Source organism: Lampris incognitus, chromosome 16 (genome assembly GCF_029633865.1).
Source record: "Lampris incognitus isolate fLamInc1 chromosome 16, fLamInc1.hap2, whole genome shotgun sequence".
Classification (NCBI taxonomy): Eukaryota; Metazoa; Chordata; class Actinopteri; order Lampriformes; family Lampridae; genus Lampris; species Lampris incognitus.
Genome location: NC_079226.1, coordinates 19,925,277 through 19,952,660, shown reverse-complemented (window position 1 = coordinate 19,952,660; position 27,384 = coordinate 19,925,277). Strand labels below are relative to the sequence as shown.

The 27,384-nt window shown below is 44.3% G+C and overlaps 6 protein-coding genes across 9 annotated transcripts in view; 5 read left to right on the top strand and 1 right to left on the bottom strand.

Moving 5' to 3' along the window:
• Window positions 1-3,162: 3,162 nt before the first annotated feature.
• acyp1 (acylphosphatase 1, erythrocyte (common) type) lies at window positions 3,163-4,137 on the top strand. The gene is made up of 3 exons (XM_056296370.1): window positions 3,163-3,247; window positions 3,434-3,521; window positions 3,777-4,137. Exons 2-3 carry the CDS (start codon window positions 3,441-3,443, stop codon window positions 3,993-3,995), a joined length of 300 nt encoding a protein of 99 aa, XP_056152345.1. The 5' UTR covers window positions 3,163-3,247; window positions 3,434-3,440; the 3' UTR covers window positions 3,996-4,137.
• A 1,942-nt stretch (window positions 4,138-6,079) lies between these two features.
• Window positions 6,080-13,289, top strand: mlh3 (mutL homolog 3 (E. coli)). Of its 3 annotated transcripts, none has more exons than XM_056295840.1 (11): window positions 6,080-8,672; window positions 9,119-9,198; window positions 9,368-9,472; window positions 9,621-9,705; window positions 9,839-9,907; window positions 10,007-10,115; window positions 12,292-12,451; window positions 12,561-12,584; window positions 12,691-12,769; window positions 12,915-13,020; window positions 13,157-13,289. In XM_056295840.1, exons 1-10 carry the CDS (start codon window positions 6,080-6,082, stop codon window positions 12,989-12,991), a joined length of 3,381 nt encoding a protein of 1,126 aa, XP_056151815.1. In that variant the 3' UTR covers window positions 12,992-13,020; window positions 13,157-13,289. The 3 variants fall into 3 exon arrangements, with proteins under 3 accessions (XP_056151815.1, XP_056151814.1, XP_056151813.1); XM_056295839.1 differs by having other exon boundaries at window positions 12,869-13,020; XM_056295838.1 differs by having other exon boundaries at window positions 12,869-13,245.
• A 16-nt stretch (window positions 13,290-13,305) lies between these two features.
• On the bottom strand, window positions 13,306-15,100 carry LOC130126362 (transmembrane emp24 domain-containing protein 10-like). Its single transcript, XM_056295842.1, has 5 exons — window positions 14,871-15,100; window positions 14,663-14,783; window positions 14,425-14,498; window positions 14,046-14,172; window positions 13,306-13,926 (listed from the first exon to the last, which is right to left on the bottom strand). Exons 1-5 carry the CDS (start codon window positions 15,069-15,071, stop codon window positions 13,805-13,807), a joined length of 645 nt encoding a protein of 214 aa, XP_056151817.1. The 5' UTR covers window positions 15,072-15,100; the 3' UTR covers window positions 13,306-13,804.
• An 805-nt stretch (window positions 15,101-15,905) lies between these two features.
• Window positions 15,906-18,683, top strand: fosaa (v-fos FBJ murine osteosarcoma viral oncogene homolog Aa). The gene is made up of 4 exons (XM_056295841.1): window positions 15,906-16,133; window positions 16,730-16,957; window positions 17,344-17,451; window positions 17,560-18,683. The coding sequence occupies exons 1-4, from the start codon at window positions 15,990-15,992 to the stop codon at window positions 18,226-18,228; spliced, it is 1,149 nt and encodes a 382-aa protein (XP_056151816.1). The 5' UTR covers window positions 15,906-15,989; the 3' UTR covers window positions 18,229-18,683.
• A 350-nt stretch (window positions 18,684-19,033) lies between these two features.
• jdp2a (Jun dimerization protein 2a) lies at window positions 19,034-24,206 on the top strand. 2 transcript variants are annotated; one of them, XM_056296177.1, is made up of 4 exons: window positions 19,034-19,417; window positions 21,397-21,614; window positions 23,103-23,207; window positions 23,373-24,206. In XM_056296177.1, exons 1-4 carry the CDS (start codon window positions 19,330-19,332, stop codon window positions 23,556-23,558), a joined length of 597 nt encoding a protein of 198 aa, XP_056152152.1. In that variant the 5' UTR covers window positions 19,034-19,329; the 3' UTR covers window positions 23,559-24,206. The 2 variants fall into 2 exon arrangements, with proteins under 2 accessions (XP_056152152.1, XP_056152153.1); XM_056296178.1 differs by lacking the exon at window positions 19,034-19,417 and adding an exon at window positions 20,646-20,745.
• A 1,059-nt stretch (window positions 24,207-25,265) lies between these two features.
• flvcr2a (FLVCR heme transporter 2a) overlaps window positions 25,266-27,384 on the top strand; it is a 29,098-nt gene continuing 26,979 nt past the window's right edge. The window contains exon 1 of the mRNA XM_056296174.1: window positions 25,266-25,902. Coding sequence (XP_056152149.1) covers window positions 25,342-25,902 — 561 coding nt within the window. The 5' untranslated portion in view covers window positions 25,266-25,341. The remainder of the gene's footprint in view (window positions 25,903-27,384) is intronic.

Genomic DNA, 27,384 nt, shown 5'->3' with positions numbered 1-27,384 from the left:
TGGTGTCAAGGAGAGAAATGTGGAAGGACAGACGGTGGTGGATTTTGCGAAAAGGATGGAAATGGCTGTGGTGAATATGTATTTCAAGAAGAGGGAGGAACATAGGTTGACATGCAAGAGTGGAGGAAGATACATACAGGTGGACTATATCTTATGCAGGAGGTGCAATCTGAAAGAGATTGGAGACTGCAAGATGGTAACAGGGGAGAATGTAGCTAAGCAGCATTGGATGATGGTCTGGAGGATGATTTTGGAGATCAAGAAGAGGAAGACAATGAAGGCAGAGCCAAGGATCAAATGCTGGAAGTTGAAGAATGAAGAATGATGCGTGGAGTTTAGGGAGGAGCTAAGACAGGCACTTGGTGGTAGTGAAGAGTTGGTGGATGGCTAGCCAACTACTGCAGAAATAGTGAGGGAGACAGCTAGGAAGGTACTTGGTGTGTCTTCTGGACAGAGGAAGGAAGAAAAGGAGACTTGGAGGTGGAATGAGGAAGTACAGGAAAGTATATGGAGGAAGAGGTTGGTGAAGAAGAAGTGAGATAGTCAAAGAGATGAAAAAATTAGACAAGAGTACAAGGAGATGTGGCATAAGGCAAAGACAGATGTGGCGGAGGCAAAGGAAAAGGCTTATGGCAAGCTGTATGAGAGGTTGGACACTAAGGAAGGAGAAAAGGACTTGTACCAATTGGCTAGACAGAGGGACTGAGATGGGAAAGATGTGCAGCAAGTTAGGGTGATGAAGGATAGAGATTGAAATGTGCTGACAAATGAGAAGAGTGTGATGAGAAGGTGGAAGGGATACATTGAGGAGCTGATGAATGAAGAAAATGAAAGAGAGAGAAGGTTTAATGATGTGGGGATAGTAACTCAGGAAGTGCAGTGGATTAGCAAGGATGAAGTGAGGGCAGCTATGAAGAAGAAAGAAGAAAAAGGAAAGAAAGCCACTTTATTTCATCATTGTGTAGTTACAATGAAATTGGTCCTCTGCATTTATAACCCATCCTATTGTACACGAGCAGTGGGCAGCTGCAGCACCTAGGGACCAACTCCAGTTCTTTCCATTGCCTTGGTCAGGGGCACAGACAGGAGTATCAACCCTAATAGGCATGTCTTTTTGATGGTGGGAGGAAACCAGAGCACCCGGAGGAAAACAACGCAGACATGGGGAGAACATGCAAACTCCACACAGAAAGGACCTGGGACAGCCTGGCGTTCGAACCCAGGACCTTCTTGCTGCGAGGCAACAGTGCTGACGACTGGGCCACTATGCCCAGAAGAATGGAAAGGCAGTTGGTTCAGATGACATACTGTGAAGGCACGGAGATGTTTAGGAGGGATGGCAGTGGAGTTTTTAACTGGATTGTTTTAACACAATCTTGGAAAGTGGGGGGATGACTGAGGAGTGGAAAAAAAGTGTACTCGTAACGATTTTCAAGAGTAATGGTAATTTGCAGACTGTAGCAACTACAGTGGTATAAAGTTGATCAGCCACAGCATGAAGTTATAGGAAAGAGTGGTGGAAGTTAGGTTAAGAGGAGAGGTGATGATTAGTATGGTCTCATGCCTGGAAAGAGCACCACAGATGCGATGTTTGCTTTGAGAGTGTTGATGGAGAAGTTTAGAGAAGGTCAGAAGGAGTTACATTGTGTCTTTATGGATTTGGAGAAAGCATATGACAGGGTGCCGAGAGAGGAGGTGTGGTATTGTATGAGGAAGTCGGGAGCACTTGGCAGAGAAGCATGCAAGAGTGGTGCAGGGTATGTATGAGGGCAGCGTGACAATGGTGAGGTGTGTGGTAGGAGTGACGGATGGGTTCAAGGTGGAGGTGGGATTACATCAAGGATCGGCTCTGAGCCCCTTCTTGTCTGCAATGGTGATGGACAGGTTGACGGACGAGATCAGGCAGGAGTCTCCGTGGACTATGATGTCCGCGGATGACATTGTGAGCTGTAGCGAGAGTAGGGTGCAGGTTGAGGAGAGCCTGGAGAGGTGGAGGTATGCACTGGAGAGAAGAGCAATGACAGTCCGTATGAGCAAGGCGGAATACATATGGGTGGAGAAGAGTGTCAGGGGTGATTTCAGACAGAAGGGTACCAGCAAGCATGATAGGGAAGGTTTATAAGATGGTTGTGAGACCAGCTATGTTATATGGTTTGGAGATAGTGGCACTGACAAAATGACAGGAGGCGGAGCTGGAGGTGGCAGAGTTGAAGATGCTAAGATTTTCATTGGGAGTGATGAAGAAGGGCAGGATTAGGAACGATTATATTAGAGGGACTGCTCAGGTTGGACGAAATGCAACTTGATTGATTGATTGATTGATTGATTGGTTGATTGATTGATTGATTGATTGATTGATTGATTGATTGATTGATTGATTGATTGATTGATTGATTGACGGTTTGGAGACAAAGTAAGAGAGGCAAGATTGAGATGATTTGGACAGGCGTGGAGGAGAGATACTGGGTATATTGGGAGAAGGATGCTGAATATGGAGCTGTCAGAGAAGTGGAAAACAGGAAGGCCTAAGAGGAGGTTGATGGATGCAGGTGGCTGGCGTGACAGAGGAAGATGCAGAGGACAAGAAGCGATGGAAACGGGTGATCCGCTGTGGCAACCCCTAACGGGAGCAGCCAAAAGTAGTAGTAGTAGCAGTGGAATAAAGAAAGCGTGAGGTTAACGTTAGGGTTAGGTTGAGGTTAAATTAGCGCGAGAGTTTCGCAAATCTAGGGTTACTATCTACTATCTAGACCCGACCGACCCAAAGCGACGGAGTCAGAAGGTTGGTACTAGAGTGGAATAACCGGAGGGACTTTTTTTTTACATCTTTGTTGACAATAGAAATGACATGCAAACAAATAATTGTATTAATACAGACAAAGTAACATTAGAGCCAGGGGAAAACTTGAAGTGAAAACATCAGATGAAAAAAGCAAATAAGCAGTTGTTGCACCTTTCCTATTTTTAAAGTTAAAAATGGTTTTAACGTACTTTTCGGTTTCATTTCAACCGGAGGGACGCTCTGTGCCGTGTGGCGGAAGCGTTTGCATGCCTCTGATTGGCTAACTCACACCTAACCCTAATCCTAACCACTCACATTACCGAATATCAGAGCGTCATCATTTTGCCTGACAGCGAAACAACCAATCACAGTGAGAGCGTCCCTCCGGCCAGTTCACTGTAGCACCAACCAAGTCAGAACCGTCGGAGCTAAATGAACGGCTCGGCGGCTTTTAAACACGTCCAGGTAAGCGTTTTTACAGAGCCAGCTGCTGTCACCAGAAACAACATGAGAGAGAAATGCCTCATTAGCTTCATAACACTGCAGAGTTTCTGAATAGATGTCTGATCTGGTACCATTGCGATACAATGCGGCCTTAAGGTTGTCATCGTATCACACCACAAACACAACCCCTGTTTTTGCCTTCTCTAGGTCCACTATGTCCCAGGAAGACCTATTATCTGTGGATTATGAAGTTTTCGGTAGAGTGCAAGGTGTATTTTTTCGAAAATATACTCAGGTGAGTTTATATGACGTTGGCGTGTAACTGTACTGTCCCAGAGTAAAGCTTTGTCAAATGTAGCTTTCGGACTCAAAACACGTGTTTATAAACTAGAACTGGTCATTAGTGCTGATAGATCGCTTCCAGTACACAGTTTTATGAATTAACGTCATATACAGCTCCTCTAATGAAATGTCTCATTCTCCATCCTTGTCACAAAATGCTTCTGTCAGTACTCTGTTTCAGCTGACTCACTGTGTTTTCACTCTTCAGACAGAAGGGAAGAAGCTAGGCTTGGTTGGCTGGGTCCGAAACACGGATGCAGGGACCGTTGAAGGGCAGCTACAAGGTCCGAGCGACAAAGTGAAAGAGATGCAGGAATGGCTGAGGACCACCGGGAGCCCCCAGTCACGAATAATCAAAGCCGAGTTCAAGAATGAGAGGAAGGTTGAGGGCCTAGATCACCCGGCGTTTAAAGTGGTTCGCCAATAGATATGTGACATTCATTTTGAACTATTTATTTTTAGTTGTTTTAAATTTCTTATATTTTGACGGGATTCGTCCTGTGGAGTATTTTCATGTTTACTTAAAAGCCATTAAAAATTGAGTTAAATATTAAAGTTAGGCTACTCTAACCGACATTGCCTTGTGTGAAAAGACTTTTTTTTGTGTGAACATGTTGATAACATAGGTTTGTTTCTAAAGAGTATGACAGAATGACATACACGTTGTGTCAACAAAAAAATGCACAACTACTTTTTATGATGACATAATACACTCAACACAGTGAACTCGTTGAAGGAAACTGATTACCTTGAACAATTTGAGTTATAAAAAGGAAATATTTGAATATCAAGTACTCAGCAGCTATGTTGTAACTAAATTAGTTGGAGTGTGTTTTGTAGGAATTTAATACACGTGTGCAGGGAAAGGTGTATTGCCAGCCATAGCAAAACCCTCATTGTTTCGTTGGTTATGGAAATTAAGTTATGCAGTATAGCAGCAAATGTTTTTCCCCCTTTTATTTATCTGCAAAGGTTACTCACACTGATTCACTGCAGGCTACCTAAAAGGGAGCTTTCCTGCACTATGAATAAAATGATTGAATGTAATCTAAAAATAATTGTAACTAATCACAAAATTATTTCATCATAAACACCGGAAGTGGAACTGTGCTATATATTGGCACAATTAACTCTTAACAGAATACAAGATCATCAAACGTTAACGTGTCTAAAAAAAAAGTTCTGCCCAGCTACCCAACATTCCTTGATATAAAACCCGCAACACAGCTGTTCCATGTCCCATCATAGAAGAACAGGGCCAACTGGCCTGTGTGCCACAATTTGAGTTAATCTAATGGATAAAAATCAAGTTTCTCCAACTCTAAATCTGACAACGGATATAGTATATTCCTACAAAAAAAATCTGACTTGTACTAATAGAGAAGGACAATTCAGTTTATAGTTCTTTGCAACTCTGTAAAATTTGAGTAGCTGTAACTTCATGTGTTCAATAGGCTGAGCAGTTAGGTTACACAGTAGTGATCACATCATGAGCCCATCTGCAGTTTTGAGTTAAATGGAGGCCTTGATATATCATGTTTTGATCATAATTATCCAGATGTCTGAAATACCAACTGCATTTTGGGCTATTTTCTCCTAATTGTATTGCACTTAAGAATGAAACTGCATTTGGCTACATGTTACTCAAAGCTACTTTTTATCAAGATGAATTATCGTGAACATGTCTCCCCGCCTGCTGCCAATGACTGCTGGGATAGGCTCCAGCATCCCGCGACCCTACTCAGTATAAGCGGCTTGGATAATTAATGGATAGATGGATGGATGTTAAGCTGAATACCATACTAGCCCAAATGTAATGACTTACCACTTCTGGGTCCCTGGGCTCACTAATTCATAAAAAAGGAAAACAAATATTTATTAGCAAAACGTTTATGGATCAAGTATCATTATGCAATTGAAGCAGCTTACAACACTCGCATACGATTACACAAGAATTGGAGTACAACTTCAAAATATGAATGGAGGGGCTTGGAGTTTTGTTATTGGGCGAGAAGCTTGTAGTTTCTCTCCACGCCGAAGGGGGCAGCCGCGGTTACCAGCGTGGGAGCGTAACTCGTCTCGTTGACTGTAAACAGAATTGACCCGAGGCGGACATTCTCTCAAAAACCACCTGGCTGCTGCAAATGCGTAAAAAGTGCCGCGCAACACATAACGCAAAAGTCGATTTTCCCGTACAGTTGATACGCGTTTTTTTTCTTATTTTTCCATGGGAAAACCATGTCCCGCGGTTAAGAAGCGACGGCAAATACAGTTTCGGCGGCTGAGTTTAGAGTTAAGGTTTAGGTCGTGGTTTGCGTCAGGCAACGGTCGGTTCGGCTATCTCCGTCACGTGGTTTTCGAGAAAATGTCTCCGGAGACGATCCCCCCGAACTCCAGTCGAACCTGAGCCATGAGTCCGGTTAACAGAAATAACAGACTATTAATAGTTTACCGATTCCACCGGTTGAAAATACACGAGACGAGACCGGTGAATGAAACTCAACGAAAACAATGATTAAGTGTTTGTCTGAAGAGGTACAGGCCAAGCTTCGCTCTGGAGTCGCCGTCTCCTCACTCCAGCAATGTGTGGAGGAGCTCATTCTTAACAGCGTCGATGCTGGAGCCACATGTATGGGGTTGAGAACGGACATGGGGGCGTTCAAAGTTAGGGTGATTGACAACGGCTCGGGGATTGATACCGAGGACATGGAGGCCGTCGGGAAAAGGTACTTCACCAGCAAATGCAGCTCCGTTGAGGACTTGGAGAATCTGAGATTCTACGGATTCCGAGGGGAGGCTTTGGCAAGTATAGTGTCTCTCGCCTCACTTGTCGAAATAACATCGAGGACCAAATCGTCTGTGAAAACACAAGTGAAAGTGTTCAAGGGTGGCAAAGGTTTGGACGTGTTTGAAGCTGAGACCGCCCGTCCCTCTGCCGGGACAACAGTTGTTGTTTGTGACTTCTTTCACAACATGCCTGTGAGGAGGAAGAGAATGGATGCCGTCCTTGAAAGTGAGCGGATCAGACAGAGGATAGAGGCCATCTCTTTGATGCACCCTGCTGTCTCATTCACACTGAAGAATGATTGTACGGGGGACATGATAGTGCAGCTCCCCAAAGCTAGAGACACCTACCACAGGTTTGTTCAGATACATGGTTTGGGACGAGCACAGAAACTGGGAGAGATCAGCTATGCTCACAGACAGTTTGAAGTAAGTGGTCACATTGGCAGGGAGGGCTATTACAACAACAGCTTACAATTCTTGTTTGTAAATGGCAGACTCGTTCTTAAAACACAGATCCACAAGCTGCTGAATCTTCTGCTACGCAGTCTGAGAAGTTCAGGTCAAAAGAATGACAGTCCAGATGGACAGTCTGCCATCAGGAGTCCGAAGCAAAAAAAACGACAAGAGCTTCATGGAATGTACATCATTAATATTAAATGCTGCTATTCAGAGTATGACATTTGTCTAGAGCCTGCCAAAACTCTCATTGAGTTCAAAGACTGGGATGGTATTTTGCTCTGCATAGAGGAAGCGGTTAAAATATTCCTGGTCAGAGAGAACTTGGTGGCTGAACTCTCTCAAGATGACTGGGAATATGCATCTCCCAAATTGTGTGTTAGAGCAGTCACAGTGCAAGAAGGGAAGGACAGTAGTTCAGACATCCAGACGTCCAGAATAGAATCCACAATGGATTGCATTATTGGAAAGACACTTGCATCCGAGTTTGTTCATCGCAGGTTCAAGGAAGATTGTTTACCTGAAAACAGTGTTGAACAGATGCATGCTCCCATAGATAACAAAGAATATAAGGGCAAAGATCATGTGGAGGAAAGAAGCAAAGCAAAGGAAAAGAAACAAGACCATAGATGCACAAACACAGTATACAGGGTAGAGCCACAGTGTAATGTAGTCACATTAAAGTATAGACTGGAAGCATGTTCTGAGAATAACATGACAAAAGAAGATGTGCCAAACTCCAATGACTCTGTGGAAGAATCTCAGAGTTTTAAATGTCTGTCTAGTTCAGTCAGTAAGCTAGAAAGCAGTAGTACTGCCTCAAAAAGTAGTATTACGGTAATGCATAGCAGTGCACAAGAAGCTGAACTTAATTCAAACTGTATTCCTCAAATGCAATTTCATCACCAGAGCACAAACAGTTGTGGACAAAGACCATCAGGGCACAGAAAGATCAGTATATCGAATCCATATGTTCATGAAAGTCTATTGGCTCTGGATCTGGACCAGAAGAATAGGCCATCATTAAGCCGGCAAGTTCCAGGGCAAAAATGTCAAGATAACTCCTGCATTTTGAAACGTAAATTTTCATTTATACAGGGCTCAGGTCATTTAAAAGCTTGTCAAAAAGTATACAGTGACCTTCCCCCTGCTGTCTCATCAAAGATTCGCAAGATTACATCATATCAAAAGTTGTCTTTAATTAAGGAGGCTGGATCTCTTGACACATTTAGAAGAATGTATAAGAAGTCTAGTGAAATAAAATCATCTTGTCTGGACACTGATGACAGTCTCTCGCTGACTCATGACAGAGAGACTCAGAATTTTCCATTTGGTCAGAGAGAGGAACAAGAGAGGGACGTCACAGAAATACATGAAATTCAGAGTGATTGCCAAAGCTCCCCGACCGTTACTGTGTTCACCAAGTTAAAGCCAATCTCACGCCACAAAAAAAGCAGCGGAATATCTTTAGCAACAAAACTCTGTCATTTGAAACAGCACAGGACAGAGGTGTCACAGAGCACACAAGCAAACCCTTCACAGGCTACATCACTGGAGAATAGCTGTCACTTGAACTCTCAGGATGATATCCAGGATAGCATCACCGATGACCAACCCTGTCCTACTGCACCGAATCCGGAACATGACCCAAGTTGCCATACAAGTCCTCAGATGGCCAAGTGGGACGAGTCGGCAGCATCTGGTGACTGGTTTCACCACTATGATGACTCTGTTGGAAGGATGATGTACATCAACAAAGTCACGGGACTCAGCTGTTATGATGAACCACCTGTGGAAGAAACACAAGCGCTCTGCACATCAGATGTCACCAACATGGCAGTTAGTGTCATCTCCAGAACAGGTAAGCAAGCTCTTGTAGTCTGTTTGTGCTCAACAGTGGATATTTTGACACAACAGTAACAAGAACTAACAGTCAACAGCAGCACTTGAGTTGGAATTTGAAGATCTTAGCTGTTTGATTTTGTGTGGATTTGTAGGTGTTGGCAGTATTTGTGTTCATGTTTACCAACCTTGTTCTCATTCCTCAAACCATAGGGATCGAATACAGGTGTTACCCTTTTCAGATGAATTTAGTGTTGCCTTTCCTTCCAAAAACAAAGGGAGAGAGAGTGATTAGTTCAGGGCCAGAGGACAGAGGTACTGTTTTTCCAGCCACATAAGAACAGATTGTCTCTGCTGTATAATAGGTCTTAACACATACCCACAAAATGTACCAGATGTATACAGTTGACATGGTTCGTATGTCATCTTGCTCTTTTGTGATAGTCTCCATTTCTGTTTGCTTAGGGGATGATGTTGAGAACTCCAACTCTCTTTCCTCCTTGTACTCTGAATGGAGTAACCCTGTGTTTGTCAGACCTCCCATGGCAAGCAAATATTTAATTCACTTGACATTGTAATTGCATAAGGATTTAATGTTGCTGCTATAATTTTTTTTCTCACATTATATTTTATTTTAAATGTAGACCCCATTTTCACGGTTTTTTATGGTTTATTAATGTATGAAAAAGTTGAATGGATCAATTATTCTTCCAGGTTGGTGTGAATATATCAAGTGGGCAAGCTGATGGCCTGGCTGTGAAGATCCACAACATCCTTTTCCCATACCGATTCTCTAAAGCCATGATTCACTCAATGAAGGCAAATTTTCTCCTTGGATATGGCTTGTATTGAATATTCAATAGGATTTTAGCCTTTTTCCCTTTAAAATACTAGACCTTTAAGTATATCACTGAGTATATTGATATGTGTCTTTATTACATTATTATCTTCTACTTTTGTCTTAAAGGTTATTCATCAAGTGGATAAGAAGTTCCTGGCGTGTCTTATCAATACTAGAGACCAACAGCCTGTAGGAGAGCCTGAAACTGAAGGTATAAGGACAAAACTTACCATATCATCACCAATGGCTCCCTAGACACGTTGTATTTGACATTCGAATCTACAACTTGGTTCGTCCATAATGGTATCAGTACTCAGCTAGTCGCCTCATTTTTGAAACTCCAGGAAATCTTCTTGTGCTCGTGGATCAGCATGCTGCGCATGAGAGAGTTCGCCTTGAGAATCTCATCGCAGGTAAAGCGGGGCATTGTCAACAGTATTTTGAATTCATCTATGCTATGTTGAGGACTGTGATAATGACTAATTTTTATATATTTTTGATTTTTACCGCAGACTCCTATGAAGATAACCCAGATGCACCTGGAGAGAGACGTCTGTGTTCATCAACCATCTCACCACCACTTGAGATTAGTGTAACAGAAGAGGAGCTGAGGCTGCTCAGGTCAGTGCTTTGCATGCATGTGACAAAATTTGGGCAATACCGATATGATACGATATGATCATTTATAAGGTTCATGTAATATCCCTCACAAAGGAGGATGTAGAGTAAGTTAACCTAAAGGGGAGTACTGTTGACTTTGAGAATTCATATAAGAACATAGCATGGCTAGGGACCATTAAAACATTGGGAACATAAACTTGGGTTTTCTGAAACTCGCTTACATAAACAAACCACTCAATGGAGCTCAGTCTAATGCTGCTTTATTTGTATGGGTGCTGTCACAGCAGCCATCTCCCTCCTTTCTCCATTTAATTTTCGGTTTTTGATGTCTTTACAGCAGTGTGACATCATGGACTATGTACAAGGCCAGAAAGCAGACAATCATAAATGTTACCACAAGCTGAACTGACAGAGGACATAGTCTTAGGAGTCCATATCCAAAATGATTCGGCATTTACGTCATCATTTTTTCACATATCTGCTGAAAATCCAGAATGATTCCGCAGTTTATCGTTAAGACTAGACATGACTGACTGACATGGTCATATGCATTGGTGAGGATACACTCCAACGTATCTGTTAGAAGTTTTGTTTTTGGGTTTTTTTTTTTTTTTTTGGCTAGGTAGTTTTTGTGTTGTATAACTTGCTCCCCAGCCTCTCTGTTGCTCCACTTTCTTTATTTGTCCTTGGAAATCACAGAATGCCTGCCATTTGTTATCATGAATATCTTTCAGAGCCTAGATGAGCTGTCACTTATTCCCTGGTGATAGTTTGCAGTATACACTTCATATCTTATTAAAGGAATAGGCAATCACTCCCATTGAATTTGTCAAAATCGCAAACTGGGATCAATATGCCATTCAGTTTGTCTTAGTAAATTTGATAAGTTTTTCTGTACATAAGGTATTTCACTTTTTGAAGTCAGTCTCTAAGATAGGAAATAGAATATTGCTTATTTCGCAACATTTTACAGACGTGTTTATTACTTGTTGCTCCTATAGCTGGAACATCCCAAAAATAGACCAAAATCAAGATTCTTTGGTGCTGTTCAGCTTCTGTATGATACTGAATTGATACAGACAGGCGTTTTAGAGCCAAAGTTTTACTCACACATGCTTTTAACTGATACTGAACAGGATGGGAGGACTAAGTTTGTCCATGTTCCTCCCGGGAACATGATGTTCCTCCCGGGGAAAGGTTGCCTGCACTGAGACCTGGCCATCACCATTGACAACATTGTGGTGAGGCCAACTCGGACTGCGAGGAACCTGGGGGTGATCCTGGAGGACCAACTGTCGTTTGCTGCAAACGTTGTATCGGTTGCTCGCTCCTGCAGATTTCTCCTCTATAACATCAGGAAGATTCGCCCATTCCTCACCGACGAGACAGCAAAGGTGCTCATCCAGGCTGTGGTCATCTCCCAGCTGGACTACGGCAACTCCCTCCTTGCTGGCGCCCCGGCGTTGGCCATCATTGTTCAGAAAGTTGCAGCTCGTCTGGTGTTCAACTGCCCTAAGTTCTACCACACAACTCCCCTTCTCATGTCCCTACACTGACTCCCAGTAGCTGCTCGCATCCAGTTTAAGACTCTGGTGCTAGCCTACAGGGTAGTGAAAAGAACAGCTCCTTCCTATCTCCAGGCCATGGTCAAGCCCTACACCCCTACCCCCACCTGACCACTTCGCTCTGCTGCCTCAGGACACCTGGTTGCCCCGTCGCTCAGTGGCCCCTGCTGCCAATCGACCTGGTCACAGCTCTTTCCTGTCCTGGCCCCACAGTGTGGAATGAACTCCCTACTGATGTCAGGACAGTGGAGTCGCTGCCCATCTTTCGGCGCAGGTTACAAACTCACCTCTTCAAGAGCTACTACCCTGTTACTTGCTCTTAGCACTTACTGTATTCACTCATTAAAAAAAAAAATCTTTCTTGCGCTTTTACTTTAGCACTGGTTTTGCTCTTAAATGCTTGTTTAGAGAGATGTACTTATGACATCTGATGACTAGTAGTTCTCCTGATTTCCTACGTTAAATGCACTTATTGTAAGTCGCTTTGGATAAAAGCATCTGCTAAATGACTGTAATGTAATGTCTATCCTGCTAATCCCACAACATGACCTTTATTACAGTGGCCAGTTCATGGAATAAGAAGAGCTTCCCATTTTCTGTGTTGCTTGCAGGTCTTGTCAGCCACATTTGAGAGGCCTTGGCCTGGAGGTGGTGTTTACAAAGACCAGAGAGCCACAACTGTTGGTCAAGAAGGTACCACTGTGTTTCACAGAGAAAGAGAGCAATGAACTCAGGCGGGGGAGACGGTCTGTGATCAAGTCTACAGTTGAGGTGAGATAGGACACCTAAGTATGAAGGCCATCTGTCACTCAGTCAAAGTCAAGAGTTTTACAACATTGTTATTTCATATCACCTGTTGTCTCTCCCTGTTACTGCACAGGAGTATCTTCGTGAGCACATTGAGGTAAGCTTGACAACTTCTGTCTATCGACTTTCTGCTTTAAAGTTGGGGAAAGTGTTATTAGTCATTACAAGGTGGTAACTGTATGTATTTCTTGTCTTTTTGCTAGTTACTCCGCTCAACTGGTAGTGTGAAAGGAACACTGCCTCTCACTGTCTTAAAGGTGCTTGCTTCCCTGGCATGCCATGGTAGGATCCTTTCACTTCTTGTGTCGTGATAGACATTTTAATTTGGTGAAAAATTTACCCTTTAAACTGCTTTCTTGTATTTGTTTATACACAAAACAGGTGCCATCAAATTCAATGATAGTCTTAGTTACAATGAATGTTGCAGCTTGGTGGGATCCTTATCTTCCTGCCAGCTACCATTCCAGTGTGCCCATGGCCGTCCTTCCATTGCTCCCCTGGTAGACATCCTTCACTTGGACAACGACCCAGAGGTATTACTGCTAATGAGGGCATCTGCTCTTAATTCAGCAATTACAACATGGAACAGCACACGTTACAATTGCTTGATAACCACCCACCACATCATTTCATCTTTCTCATTTGACCAAACGTTCCTTATTCCTGCAGGATTTTCAGAAGCCCAACCTCCGGAAGCTGAGAAAAATGTATAAAGCATGGGAACTTTATGGAAAGGTCTAAAGGGGGTTGTGTATTTTCATGTCTCATCAAGCAAAATAAATTCTAATTTATACAGTTTCACTCATTAAATAAGACAAATTGAACATTTCTTTTCCATGATTAACATGCCTTAATAACAATTTGAGATGTCCTTTTATTATAAAAACACTGATGGACCTGACAGGAAAATCTTTTATAACTGAAGCAATTGGAAAAATCATTGGGAGACCTAGAATATATACGAAAATAACATCTCATTTTACAACTGTTAAAATCAAATACTGTATATCCAAAGGAGTTGAATCAAGTGCAACTGGACTTGGTATATCCGGATATATACCACGGACAAATACTGTATAGTATAACAGACTATTGCCTATGAATATAAAACAGCAAGTCTGTCAGAACTAAGCATAATGAGTTACGTTAAGTATCTAAAAAAAAACAATAACAAAAGAAATAACTTAATTTCGATACAAAACAGGTGGATGGTCTGAAAGGAGACAGAGTTGCCAGAGTGCCCATGTAGATATTCCTAGACTGAGTCCAACGATTCAGTTATCAGTTGTGATGGGCCAGGCTGCATTTGATGAACTTTTACTCAATCAGTTTCTTTGCCTTGAAGAATCGTCGCAAGTAAAAGATCTGCCATGTTGCCAATCCAGTCAAGCAGCACATGGAAAAGACACTGAAGTACAAGACTCGTGTATTGGTGGACTCTGTGTGGAAAGACAGAAAACGGCACCTTAACTGCGTTGAAGACATTTTTGTTTACATGTCAAGGGGACATGCATACACCAAATACAATCAAACACACCCATCCCTCTTATTCACTTACCATTTGTGTCTCGCATCTCCTCCTCTCGCTTCTTCATGTAGGCGAAGTCGTTTATGATGGACTCTGACAAGTCCTCAAGACGTCGTAGCTCCACCTCCAGAGGCTTCAGCTTCTCCACTTTTGCAATCTGACAAAGCAATTAGATTGTGCCAGTCAATTTTCCAACTCACCTTATAACTGAGACTTCAAATATGTTATTAAGCTGCTCATGGGCCGTAGTCCCTTTACATTTAATATTGTTGCTTGTTTTGAAGTGTTTTATGGAACATTTATTTGAACAGTATTGTTTGCCTTCATTTAACTCATGATATTGAGTTTAACATCAGTTATAAAGTAAGTATTGCCTGTCCTAACATGCAGTTCTCATAGCTGCACCCACCTCCTCATAATTCTTTGCCTCCACACCATGCTTCATGTCCAGTGTGACCAGTTGGTCCGGGACCCTCCCAGTGCCTAATGACAAGCGTTAGTATGAGACGTCACAGTGCATGACGTCTCCACATTAATGCGCTCGACTAAGAAACAAGTTTTGAGGATGAAACCACGTTTACCGTTCAAGTCATGCTATTCCCGGCGATACTGGGAGCAGAATCTGTGCGATATTAAACCTCACCTACCCATGGGATATTTACTCTCGAAGCAAACTTCAAACATATCATAATCCTCTGTTGTAAAGGCAAACTTCCCCTTGGTTGCGTCCTCCTTGGTGTACAGCGTGTGACCGGATGAGTCCGTGATCTGGAAAACCGGCACAGACATGTCACATAACAGCGCGTCAGACCGGTTCGGTTGGTGTGATGGTGGCGTGTCTGTGCGACGTGTTACCTTCAGGATGGTGTTTGCGTCCGGCTGGTCGCTAACTTGGTATTCGCCCGTAACGAGCACGTCTTTGTGGATTTCCTCCCGTAGGCATCTGTTGACGTTTACCGGCAGGTGAAATGTAATGCATGACCCGAAGTCGAAAAGAAGAGAGAATACTATCGAAGCACAAAATCTAGACATGATATATATTCTTCTATCTTTCATATTTTAAGGGCGAGCCTGCTAAAAGTGCCCCGGCCGTACTTCCGGTTAAGTCACATGACGCTCCGCCCCGTATCGTTAACCAGAAGAGAGCCGGAGGGGCTCTTAGGATCACAGACGCAACCCTGCAAGGAAACATCCGAAAATGTTGGACATTATTTTAAGTGTCTTAAAGCGACCTGTGTCCAACTGACCGGGATTTACGTGTCAAGCCGTCCCTGCAGCATGCTGTCGATAGCGACGGACACATTTGAGAGATTCGTGCAAAATGTGACGTGACATTATTACCATGTGATAATAGAAAAGCAGTCAGAAATCATTGCTTGAATTACCGGTGTGCTCTTACGTTGCGTCATTTTTTGCTTATTGAAAACCAAAATGAGCCTACATTAACAACAAAAAGTGCAAAATCTGTTTCTTTGTACATGTCTAAAAGAGACGCACGCTGTGGAGGTGCTGTTGTTTTGGGCAAATAAGATCACGTTCGTTGCAGCGCAGTGCATTTCAAATGAAGCAGATTACTTGTGGATGGGTATAAAAACAGTTCTACTCAACAACAACAACAAAAAATAATCCCCTTCATCCAAAAATTAACTGGAAAAAAAAGGATAGTCGATATTTCCGCCCAACACAATGTGCTGGGAGACAGCGGGCAGTGATTTCCAGTCTCGCTCGCACCGCAACATGTAGGCGTCTTTGATTGGCAGTATGACCCCCCCACCCCCCTCCGTGGATGGTACAGTCTTCGTTCATTCATAAAATTCCTGCTGAGTATAAAAGGAGGGGCTTGCATTCTAGTCATCCAGTTACCAGGTAGACTATATACCTGGAGGGAGACCCGGGCAATTCTTCTTCACACAGGAGCTGTGGCATTTGTCGTTTATCGACCCCTTTATTTTTTATTTCTCCCCTCCCCCCGTGATGTATCTTAACAACTTGACGCCCGACATGGATTCAGTGTCTACATGTGCAGATTTTCCAGTCAGGGACACTCTGACTTATTGTCAAAACACGCAAGAAGACGCCAGCTCCCCAGCCTCCTCCTCCACCGACAGCAATGCGAAGGTATGAATGGCTTAATACTCATCATAATGCTGTGCCGGGTATCCACGAGGCGCTCAAACAAACAAGGAGCTTAAAATGGCTTGTCTAAATCTCCCACATCTTCAGTATTATTCTCAGGCGTGCAGATAGATAAATAATCAATCGGTGGACAAAGTGTTTTATTTTCATAGAGGATGCATAGATGATTGACTCGTAAACAAACGTAGGCGGTAAAAAAAAAAGAAATAAAAATCAGGCTATCCTTGTAGGCTTGTTATGATCCCAACGTCCTGAGACTAAACCTGTCAATGCAGCGGTTCATTGAGAAAAATAAATCCATTCAGGAGACTCCACAGCATCTCTGCGTCACTGCTGACGTCAGGGACAATGATAAAGTCAAATATTGATCTGAAGGAAGCTATTTTTGGACGGGGCATATTTCAGACAAGAAAACGTGTATAGGCTAGTCTACCCCAAGGTTAGAGCTTTAGTACTTGTCAACACAATAAGATCTTTTATGGGGACTCATTAATTGCACTACAAATAGAATTGGGAAGAATTGCCATATAGCTCTGAGAGTCGTTGTTTTTTTATTTTTATTTATTTATTTATTGCAGGAGCTCTGCCAAGACATGGACATAGAAGCCAGCCCATTTGTTCCGACAGTCACTGCAATTTCCTCCACCCCAGATTTCCAGTGGATGGTCCAGCCTACGATTATTACATCTGTCTCCCCGTCCCTGGGTAGCAAGCAAGCCAATGAGGTGCAGAGCTCTCACCAGGCAACACCCAAAGCGGGCGGGAGCAGGGGGAAAAATGCGGCCAGGAAGGGGAAAGCGGAGCAGGTAGGTTAAGCACAGATCAAGTCTTCACCTGCATTTGGATAAAGAGGGAGACAATGCATATTTTACATGTGCCAGTCTGATCGTGTGTGCGTGTGTGCGCGCGTGTGTGTGCGCGCGCGCGCGCGTGTGTGTGTGTGGCAGCAGTACTGTGCATGCTCCTCAGAAAGCTTTATGCTGGCTGTGTGCCTTCCAAAGGCAGTCGATTTATATTCAGGTCACAGCGAGTCTGCAACAATGGTCTATTTTTAGACGCATTGCAGAGAAACATGCTTTTGCCATTTGAATTGGCGGTGGTCGTGGCGGATTAAGACCCCCCCCCCAAAAAAAATAAATAAAGGATGGATTCCTCAAGGTAATAACTGAGTCCTTTTCCTAAACCCCAGCAGCTCTCTCCGGATGAGGAGGAGAAAAAGAGGGTAAGGCGAGAGAGGAATAAAATGGCTGCAGCCAAGTGTCGCAACAGGCGGAGGGAGCTGACGGACACGCTGCAAGCTGTAAGTAAACAACAACAAAAACATCTATTTATTCAGCTGTCACTTACACACCGGCTGCTGCATGCGTCCGATGGCGCCGATATTAGATGTTGCTCTCTCTTTTCCAAGGAGACGGACAAGTTGGAGGAGGAGAAAACCGCCCTGCAAAAAGAAATAGCCGGCCTCCTTAAAGAGAGAGAACGGCTCGAATTTGTCCTCGCGACACACAAACCCGTGTGTCAGATGTCAGAAGAGCTGGAGTCCATGTTCCACGTGTCCGCTCTGTCCCCGGAGCTTCCGCTTTGCCCGGTCGAGGACAAGCTCCCAGAAGACGGTGCCCAGGAAGCCCCCTCACTGCAAGATGCGGACGTGCCCAGTGACCCCGCCACGGCCATCTCCGGGAACTCCAACATCCTGCTGTGCGCCAGCGCCGGAATCAACATCAGCGACCTTGAGCCCTCTCTGGGTATTAAGGAGGGGCTGCTGGACAATCTGATGCCCAATATGGAGGAGAAGACCAGCACGGAGACGGCGCGCTCCGTCCCAGACATAGATCTGAGCAGCTCTCTTGGGGTCTCGGACTGGGAGACCCTGTACAAATCGGTTTCCGGTGACCTGGAGGCTCTGAGCCCCGCTGCGGTGACCTCCACCCCTACCTGTAGCAGCTATCTGTCTGTTTTCACATTCTCCTGCCCCGAGCTGGACTCCCTCGCCGAGGGATTAGATGACCATAAAGGCGGAGGGGGGAAGGCAGAAAATGTCGATATCCTCAATTCCCCAACTCTCCTCGCCTTATAATGTATAGAGTGACGTGATATTGATCTGATCTCTGCCATTGCATTTTTATTTTATATTTATTTATTTATTTTTTTGCAGATCCTTGACTTTCGAAATAACATGTATGTACAACAACCTATGCCACAGAATGTATACACCTTCTCCAGATATAGAAAGCTGAACTAAGAGCATGGCTTTTTGACTTGACAGAGGGATCGGAGTTAACTTCTCGTTTTAAAACGCATGTTTTTTGGAGCTCATCTATATCGATCTGTTCCTAGATCTATGACGTGTTGTGGAAGTCAGTGTTTGTTTTTTGTGGTTTTTGGTGTCGATAGTGTATATTGGTTACTGTGGATGTTGTGTTCACGTATACTTCCATGTTAATCACTTGCATACCTCAAAGTCATCAACCGTGGTTTGGCCTCATTGTTAAAGATGTTTAAAGAGTTTTCCATGAAAACATCCAGTGCTATATTTGAATATATATATATATATGTGTGTGTGTGTATATCTATCAAGATGTAATTTATTGACGATTTATTTTTTTACCTCTCAAACTTTGGACTTACTTGTCAGATTTTAACGAGTGAACGAGCATTGATTGCTTACGAACGATGATGAAGAATCACAATAAACAGTCATTCTGAGTGACGTCTGCTGCGACCGTGTGAGGGGGGTTTACACTCTGAAGCGGGTTACACACGTTCAAAACCAGCGGTGGTGACGGTCATTATTAAGGGGGGGGGGAGAATCCGCGACTGCAACAATAGCGAGCTCCTCTCCAGGAAGACTCGGTGTGCGCGCGCGCGCGCGTGTATTCCCCCCCCCCAAGGAATTTTGTGAAGAACCGAAGTATGCTGGTGCACATGTACCTAGCAGGGCCAGGCTGCTGCGGGGCTCGGCATCCGAGACGAGTAGCAGGCTCCGTCCAGTTTCTCTTTCGCGTCTAATGGGAGGAGCGGTAGGACTTCCCCCCTTTCAAGTGTTTCTTTCTTTCTTTCTCTTTCTTCCTTTTCTTTTTTTTCTCTCTCTCAAACATCCCTGCTTACGTTTGGCTGGCACAACTAATTTCCGCATTCCCAAATCCTCCCCGGACTGGATTCACGTTTAAACGAGCTGATGCAACGATTTCCACTTTTTAAAATCTACTCTCGACCTCGGGCTGACCAGAAGAGAGGACATCTGCAGCACCTGGGATCAAAGTCAGGTTTGTAAACCAAACTTCCCGGTCGAGACGCTCAGCGGAACGCGGTGTGTGTGTGTAGTAGTAGTAGTAGTGTGTGTGTGTGTGTGTGTGTGTGTGTGTGTGTGTGTGTGTGTGTGTGTGTGTAGTAGTAGTGTGTGTCAGCGGGCCACGCATTGGCTCCGATCAACTTTAAAAAGCCCGTCAGATTACCGTGTTGGACCATGCCTGTCGTGGCGTTTCATAAAGGAGGGGGTGGGGGGGTCCGTTCCGTGTGGTTTTGGATGCGTTGGGCAGACCTGGCGTGTTGTCGACCACGCTTTACTCCCATATACCTTTTTTCTTTTGTTGCATGTTGTTACATGTGCAGTTCGTGACGTGCGGGGCTCTGTACAAGCTGTTCTCATTGGATGTGCCCCCCCCCTTTTTGCTTCACGGCAGTGCTCCTTTGCAACCTTGAAATAGCGACTCCCAAAAAACGAAACGAGCAACATGTCTATGTATCTACACTTATATATATATATATATATATATATATGACTGCAGCATCCCCATTCAAAGCTCACGTTACGTAAGAGACATGCACTGCTGAGGAAAAGCTTCCACTTCGCATTTGACCCCTGACTTGAGTGCACGGGGTTGGATTGGACTCCTCCGGGCCCCGTAACGGTGCTCCGTTACCACAACGTGCCGTCTGCCTCCACGAGATAAACACACCAACAAAAAGCTCCACAAGGCCAACAAACACCCCACTGATGCATACTGATAAAGGGTGTGGGTACGCTGTGGGGATGCGAGGAAACAAGTTGGCGTCTTGTTAAAGTGTTGGTTCAGTTTACATCCACGTATAAGTATCCCTAAATATTGTCTACGTTTTAACTTAGAGTTGCGTTATATCTCAGAATTTTATGCCTCAAATGTTTGAAATGTTGAATTTAAAGCGTTGGTAACACGGCTTGGAGGGGTCCGCATGCAAGTTTGCTGACCTTTATGCAGGGAAAGTGGGGGAAAAAAATAACATTGCTCCTCATCCTGTTTTGAGAAAGAAATCAGGCAGCACCGTTGATAGATTTCGGTGTTAATTTGTACGAGACGGAGACGGCCGAACGTTTTTGTTGACCCAAGTAAGTTCAGACAGTGGTCTCGTCTGTAGCACACGGCTTGGACGTCCACCCAGTGCTGAGGTCATTTCCTCTTCCCTGTGGATCCCTCTGTTGTGCCTCTTCACCTCAGGACCCTGCTAGAACAGGGGCAGCCTGACTTTCGGGCAGATATGGTCGACTTATTCGCCCATAGGAGCGTACAGAATTGGCACACCACCAAAATCTGGTCAACAACGACACACTTTGAGGGTAACGCACGTAATCTGTCGCTAGACAAAGAGAAAGAGGATAGGGGAATCAGGCTTGGCCACATTATGCTCCTTTCCAGCAGCCACATTCCTCTCTTCTGACATGAAGAGCAGGCGCATGTGGACAAAAACACGGGGAATGAATATTTTTTGGCAAGGACTGGCTGTAGCTCTCTGTAGTATAAAGGGGGAATTTGTCTGCTTTCATGCGGTGCTTTAAAAAGATAAATTCAAGCCAAGACCTCTCTAAATGGAAGTATACATTCATTGCGAAAACAAAAAACAAAAAAAGAGGCAAAATATTAAAACGGCCTAATTGGAAACGGCATCAGTCTCCTGTTGCTATAACAGGCCAGCGATTCATTGGAGCATCGCCTGCCAGGAGGCCTTTGTGCACCTTTTTAGAAAATACTTTTTTTTTTAAGGTCTTTACCAAACTGACATTTAGGAGGGCACTTGACTGTCTGTCTTCTCTATTGCGGTATCCAAACCACCTATGTTTTACAAAGGTAAATGTGCATCATAAAAAATGGCTCATGCCGGTTGAGTGCCCCAACACTGAGCACATGCAGAGCTCCGCTTTTATTCCACATCTGTCTGGTTTTAGCATGACTCTGAAATATGTCTCCCAATTTTCCACTCTGCCTCTTAGCTGTGGTTACGACCGAGTCTGACACGATGCCAGGACAAATCCCAGACCCCTCCGTGACAGCAGGCTCCCTGCCCAGCCTGGGCCCACTGGCAGGGATCTCAGCCACCACCAGGACCGACCAACTCAAGTTTGGTGATCTCCACGAGTTGGGGGCTATGCTCTCACCGCTACACTTCCTGGGCAAGCTGGGGAAGAGGTCCATAACCATCAAAACAGAGGTGTGTGTATGTGTGTATGTGTGTGTGTGGGGGGGGGTAGGCTTGTATTTAGCAGGTGGGGTTGTGGTAGTCAAGGGTCACACTCACATGGCGCCGACAGTTACTTTTCAATTCATCATTCGAGCGTGCATCTGCCCCTGATCTCTATTTCACAACTGATGCTGTAACATTCGTCTCGGCGTCATCAGTGTAGTAGCGCAACAACCACCCAACACCAATTTAGCTTTTTTTTTTTTATATAAATTTATTTCTGATTTTTCCCTTTTTTCTCCCAATTTAGTGGCCAATTGATCCCTATTTTAATTCAAACACCCACCCTCGTATTGCATGCGTTCGCCAACTGCATCTCTCCGGCCGGCAGTCTCGAAGGAAAGCGCCTCCCCACTTTCGTGACAAGGCGAATCCAAGCCGAACCACTGTTTTTCCGGCACACACAGAGACGCATTCACATGACGAACACAAGCCGACTCCGCCCCCCTCCCGAAGACAGCGTTGCCAATGATTGCTGCTTCATCGAGTCCGGCCATAGTCGGATCTGACGAGACCGGGGCGCGAACCCCAGTCCCCAGTGGGCAACTGCATCGACTCCAAGCCGATGCTTAGACCGCTACGCCACCGCGGACGTCACCAATTTAGCTTTTAACAAGGATCAGTTGCTGCAAATGCAGTTTTCCAGATTTGTCACAGACCTACAGGGGAGACTACATGTCCAGTGGATGGGCCCAATACAACATCAGAACACTGGGACTTGTTGTCAAGTGAAAGTGCGTTTGCTTTGGAGAGCTCATTGTCTGATCTTAAAGGTACAGTTCCCCCCAAAATCCAAAATACATGTTTTTTTCCTCTTACCTGTAGTGCTATTCACCCATCTAGATCGTTTTGGTGTGAGTTGTGGAGTTTTGGAGATATCAGCCATAGAGATGTCTGCCTTCTCTTGAATGCAATGGAATTGGATGGCACTCGGCTCATGTTGCTCAAAGCACTGAAAAATACATTTGAAAAACCCCAGCGGCAATGTCTCTTTGCAGAAAGCATGACCCGCTTACTCGAGATAATCCACAGACCTTATTGTGAGCAGTTTCATGTAGGTGTAGTTCGGTCTAAGAAAATAGTTCCTACACAAAACTGCTCACAACAAGGTCTGTGGATTAACCTAAGTAAGTGGGTCATGATTTCTAAAAGGAGACATTGCTGTTGAGTTTTGCAAATGTGTTTTTCAGCACTTCCACTAGTGCCATCTAGTTCCATTGTATTTTAGAGAAGGCAGACATCTCTGTGGACAATATCTCCAAAACTCGGCAGCTGGCACAGAAACGATCTAGATGGATGAATAGCAATAACATGTATTTTTGGATTTTAGGTGAACTGTCCCTTTAAACTGCAGTTTCACCTACTGGTCGTGGCGAGAACTGATTGTAACTGATATCAACAATGCATCCTTCACACTTTCTCACGTGCTTAAACCACTTTTCCTGCACCCTTATGTAGAGAGATGAGGAGGAAGAGAGGAGAAGGAGAAGGCGAGAAAAAAACAAAGTGGCTGCAGCGCGCTGTCGAAACAAAAAAAAGGAGAGGACAGATTATCTACAAAAAGTGAGATGCTTCATTGTAATTCTTTCATTATCGTGTTACTGTATAAGATCTTGTCTGACATAATAGGCAAGATGACATCTGCACTTTAGCCCCGTCTTTTCTCCCTCTTCTTTTTAAAAAAAATTTTTTTAGCTTGGCTTGTGTTTTTCCATCACTGTCTCTTAGGAATCGGAGCGACTAGAGATGATGAACTCTGACCTCAAAGCCCAGATTGAGGAGCTGAAACACGAGAGACAGCAGCTGATCCTCATGCTTAACCGGCATCGCCCCACATGCATTGTCAGGACAGATAGTGTCAAGACCCCAGAGAGCGAGGTGAACCCTCTGCTGGAGCAGCTGGAAGTCAACTGAGGGTGTGGTGTGAGTTGCTACAGGTACCGTTTACAGTCAGAATGCAGCAGCCAACTAGCAGCACTTACCTCTGGGTCTTGTCCATGGTGGAGCCCAGCTAAGCACTCCTGCCTTAAGTCACAGAGCCTTAACCCACAGGTTGATCCAGTGAGACTGGGACACTTACATCAGTTAGATTTTTTTTTCAACTTTCGATTTCTTTAGCCCTTCTGTGTAGTTGTCATTTTGGGCCGCAGGTCTCCAGCTAGCTCATTTGTCTATTCAGTTAACAGGAAAAAAAAAAACAGAAATTTACTTAATCTTTTGTATGATCTCAGGCCCATAAGCACAGTCAGAACTTTTGTTATGATCACCTGGTTATTTTTCTCTTGTATAACGAATTTTATTTCCCAGTGGTTGATCCATTTATCTGTTTTGTCTCTGTTTTGACGCAGGCGTCACATATGCACATATCTATGGACTGTTTACATTGTAGTTGTGTACTTACTGTGTTGCTACATTGTTACCCTCGGTTATGTTTGTTTGTCTTTGTTTTTTTTTAACTTTTGTATATGATGTCATAGGTTCATAAGCTGTCACGATACGTGATCCAATTTGTATTTCTACAAGAAATAAATATGAATTCTTTTCATCTTGGATTCATCAACGCTTTCAAACACGAAAACGAGTCAGAACGTTTTTAACGGATTGAACTGTACGGTAAATACTGCCACCTGGTGGCCAATTCCTGATCTGATGGCTTTCACGCCGTTGATTTTCTCACCCGTCCAAACAGGATGTGTACACTTGGATGATATTGAGTTAACTTTTCTTTTTTTTTTTATTGTGGGTGGATTTGACATTCAGTTTGCATTGTGTGGTGAGGTACTGCTGTAATACTTCAAAGTGTTCGGTTATATAAGAAGGCGGATTTTGACGCGACTAAACCTTCTTGAACATGGAGTGGAAATTATGAATGAGCATTAGAGGCCCCTAATTAACCATTGTTTGCTCCATGAGCTATGCGAAACGAATGCCCATTTCACCAATGAGGTCAAATCAAATTAAAAACAAGATTAGCATTGCTCAACGCGATCATTCTTATCTGGGAGGGGGTGCGGTGGAAATAGCTGATAGATTAACATAGTTAAGCTATGAAAGCAAAATCAAGAAAAACCTTTGCACCTCTAGTGTGTTTACTGGGCCAAACGTAGCCGGGTGGGTCTTGCTGGCTCACTGCCTACGTCAAGCAGACTACAAGGCGGTTATATCTGCTCTATATTGGCCCGATTGCCCTCCCAGTCAAGGCTCGGTGTCGCTGTCTAGGGCCCCTTCTTCTCATCATTGGTTCGCCACCCAAGTTGGGTGGAGTTTCGACCGCACGAGCCTCTAAGTATACTGGGGGTTGATAACTGGGAATTTGGGACAGAGCGCGAGTATTATGCCTAAATGAGCCTTTTGGGGGGAATGTCGTTTGTCGGAGAGATGACCCCAGTCAGATGTTGAAGTTATAGCAATATTATTTAGAGCGAGCCTTAAAAACAAAACAACCCCCCCCAAAAAAACCAAAAAACCCACAGTCCATGTTATTCAGCGCGATTTCCCCAATTACCCCGTGACTAATAGACGAGTCAAGTGATCGACAAAGGGGGGTGGACTAAACGAAACCGGTAGTTTCAGACGTGTACAGTCATTCATTCCTGTGATTCCATGTAAGTAAGCGTGATTTCCTCTTCACTTTCCCTGCCCCCATCCCCCATATAACTTCAATATCGCGTTCGTCTCAACTGAGACTCGGGACAAAATGGGTGACGGATCGGACTTGGTCGACGGTGACACTCTGGAGACAAAGGTTGTCTCGGATGTGGGGAGAAACCCACCGGAAGGTGCGAAGGAGCAGACCGAGTGCGTTAACAGCGGGGCCACCACGCGGTTGTACAAGAGGCGCTGGGCAATAGTGTTCCTGTTCGGCTCCTACTCTCTGTGCAACTCCTTTCAATGGATCCAGTACGGAATAATCAACAACATATTCACCAAGTTCTACGGCGTCAACACTTTCGCCATAGACTGGATGTCAATGATCTACATGCTGACATATATCCCCTTTATTTTCCCGGTGACCTGGCTCCTGGACAAAAAGGGGCTGCGGGTGATTGGACTTATGGCAACCGGTATTAATTGTATTGGGGCGTGGATCAAGGTGGCGAGCGTCAGGCCGAACTTATTCTGGGTGACGATGCTTGGACAGTTCGCGTGCTCCCTTGCCCAGGTCTTCATCCTCGGGATGCCCTCACGTTTAGCGTCAGTCTGGTTTGGATCGGAGGAGGTGTCCTCTGCCTGCTCTATTGGAGTGTTTGGCAATCAGGTGGGTTTACCTGTTAGACACATATACATGATATGCAATACAGAGGATGTTTTTTTTTCAATTGAGTTTTCATATTCGTGACCAGTAATTGATGTCTGCGCCTGGGTTAATGTCAGCTTCACCGGTGCCTGGGTAGGTTTCACTTACTCACCGCATTCCGAAATTGCCACACACAAAAAAAAGGAAAGGAAAAAAAATGGGAAGAGATATATGCAAGGTAAGTTTTGGGTGCTTTTGAAGTAATTTGAGATTACTCTCAAAATCAAGGGGCGAATATCAATCCATTGCATGCCCCCCCCCCCGAGTACAGGTTGTAGTATAAACCCACTTAAATGTGGTTTATTCACCTGGCAAAGATGGGATGTCGTAAATCGTCATGAATTCTCACGTGCTGTACATTAATTTGGAAATGGAGACTGGTGTAAACTCAATCTTATATCTACCCATCTAAGATCATATCCGTCTCTGTACGCATTTATGCATCTACCTTAGATCTTTTTGGGAGGAAAAAGAACGTGTCATAAGCTGTTACAAACCTCTTCCACTCTGTCAAGTGGACGATAATCAGAAACAAACCCAGAAAGCAAAGTCAAACGCCGTGCAACATTAAGCGCAGTATTCTGGTATACATTTACCCTATTATTGCCCAGGTAAAAATATTAAATCGGGTGCATAATGTAAATCTGAATTCATGAACTAGAACTCTCAATTCCTCGAAAACCTCATAACACATGCAAACCCGTTCAACGGTGACGCTTTTTGGTCGAGTGCAAACGGCGCAGCTAATGAATGGATGGATGTTTATATGCGCCTAAAATAGTTCAGCTCTCCTCGGTTTCATGCCCGGTATCGATTTGTGATTAGCATTCATCATCACGGTAACCATGGCTTCTCAACAAATACTGCTGAGTTTCACGCTTCAAGGGACGCCTGTCATCACAGCGTGGTCCAGAAACGTGGTCCCTTCATTGTTGATTCTCTGGGGAGGATTATCTTTCCACGCGTCCTTCTCTTCGGTCCATTGATCGGCTGTAACGTAGGGAAATAAGGTGTTTGTTAGATCCGTGTCATGCTCCATGACGCGCGCACCAAGCGACGCTCCTCATACACGCGCATCCGTTTGCGCGTGCGTGTGTGTAAATCTGATGGGGGGACTGTAGACTTGACGCGGCATGCGTTTTTGAATTTAAATATCACCCCCAGGGAAACCTAATTTGTCTGGATTATCCATTAATGCAATGCTTTCTGTGAATAGTACACATGGCCGTTGTAACTCTACTTAATGGTCATGGCAATTTGCATATGAAGCCGATCGTTGTTTTCGGTCGCTGTGCCACTAGGGTGGGGCACACCTGCTGTCAGTTGAGACAGAAGAGGTCACTTAAGATGAGGGATAAAATGTTTCTCTCTCAATAAACCTTGTGTCCGGATGAACTGATTCAACTTTCTGTGATCATTAATGCAATGCAATTATTATTTTTT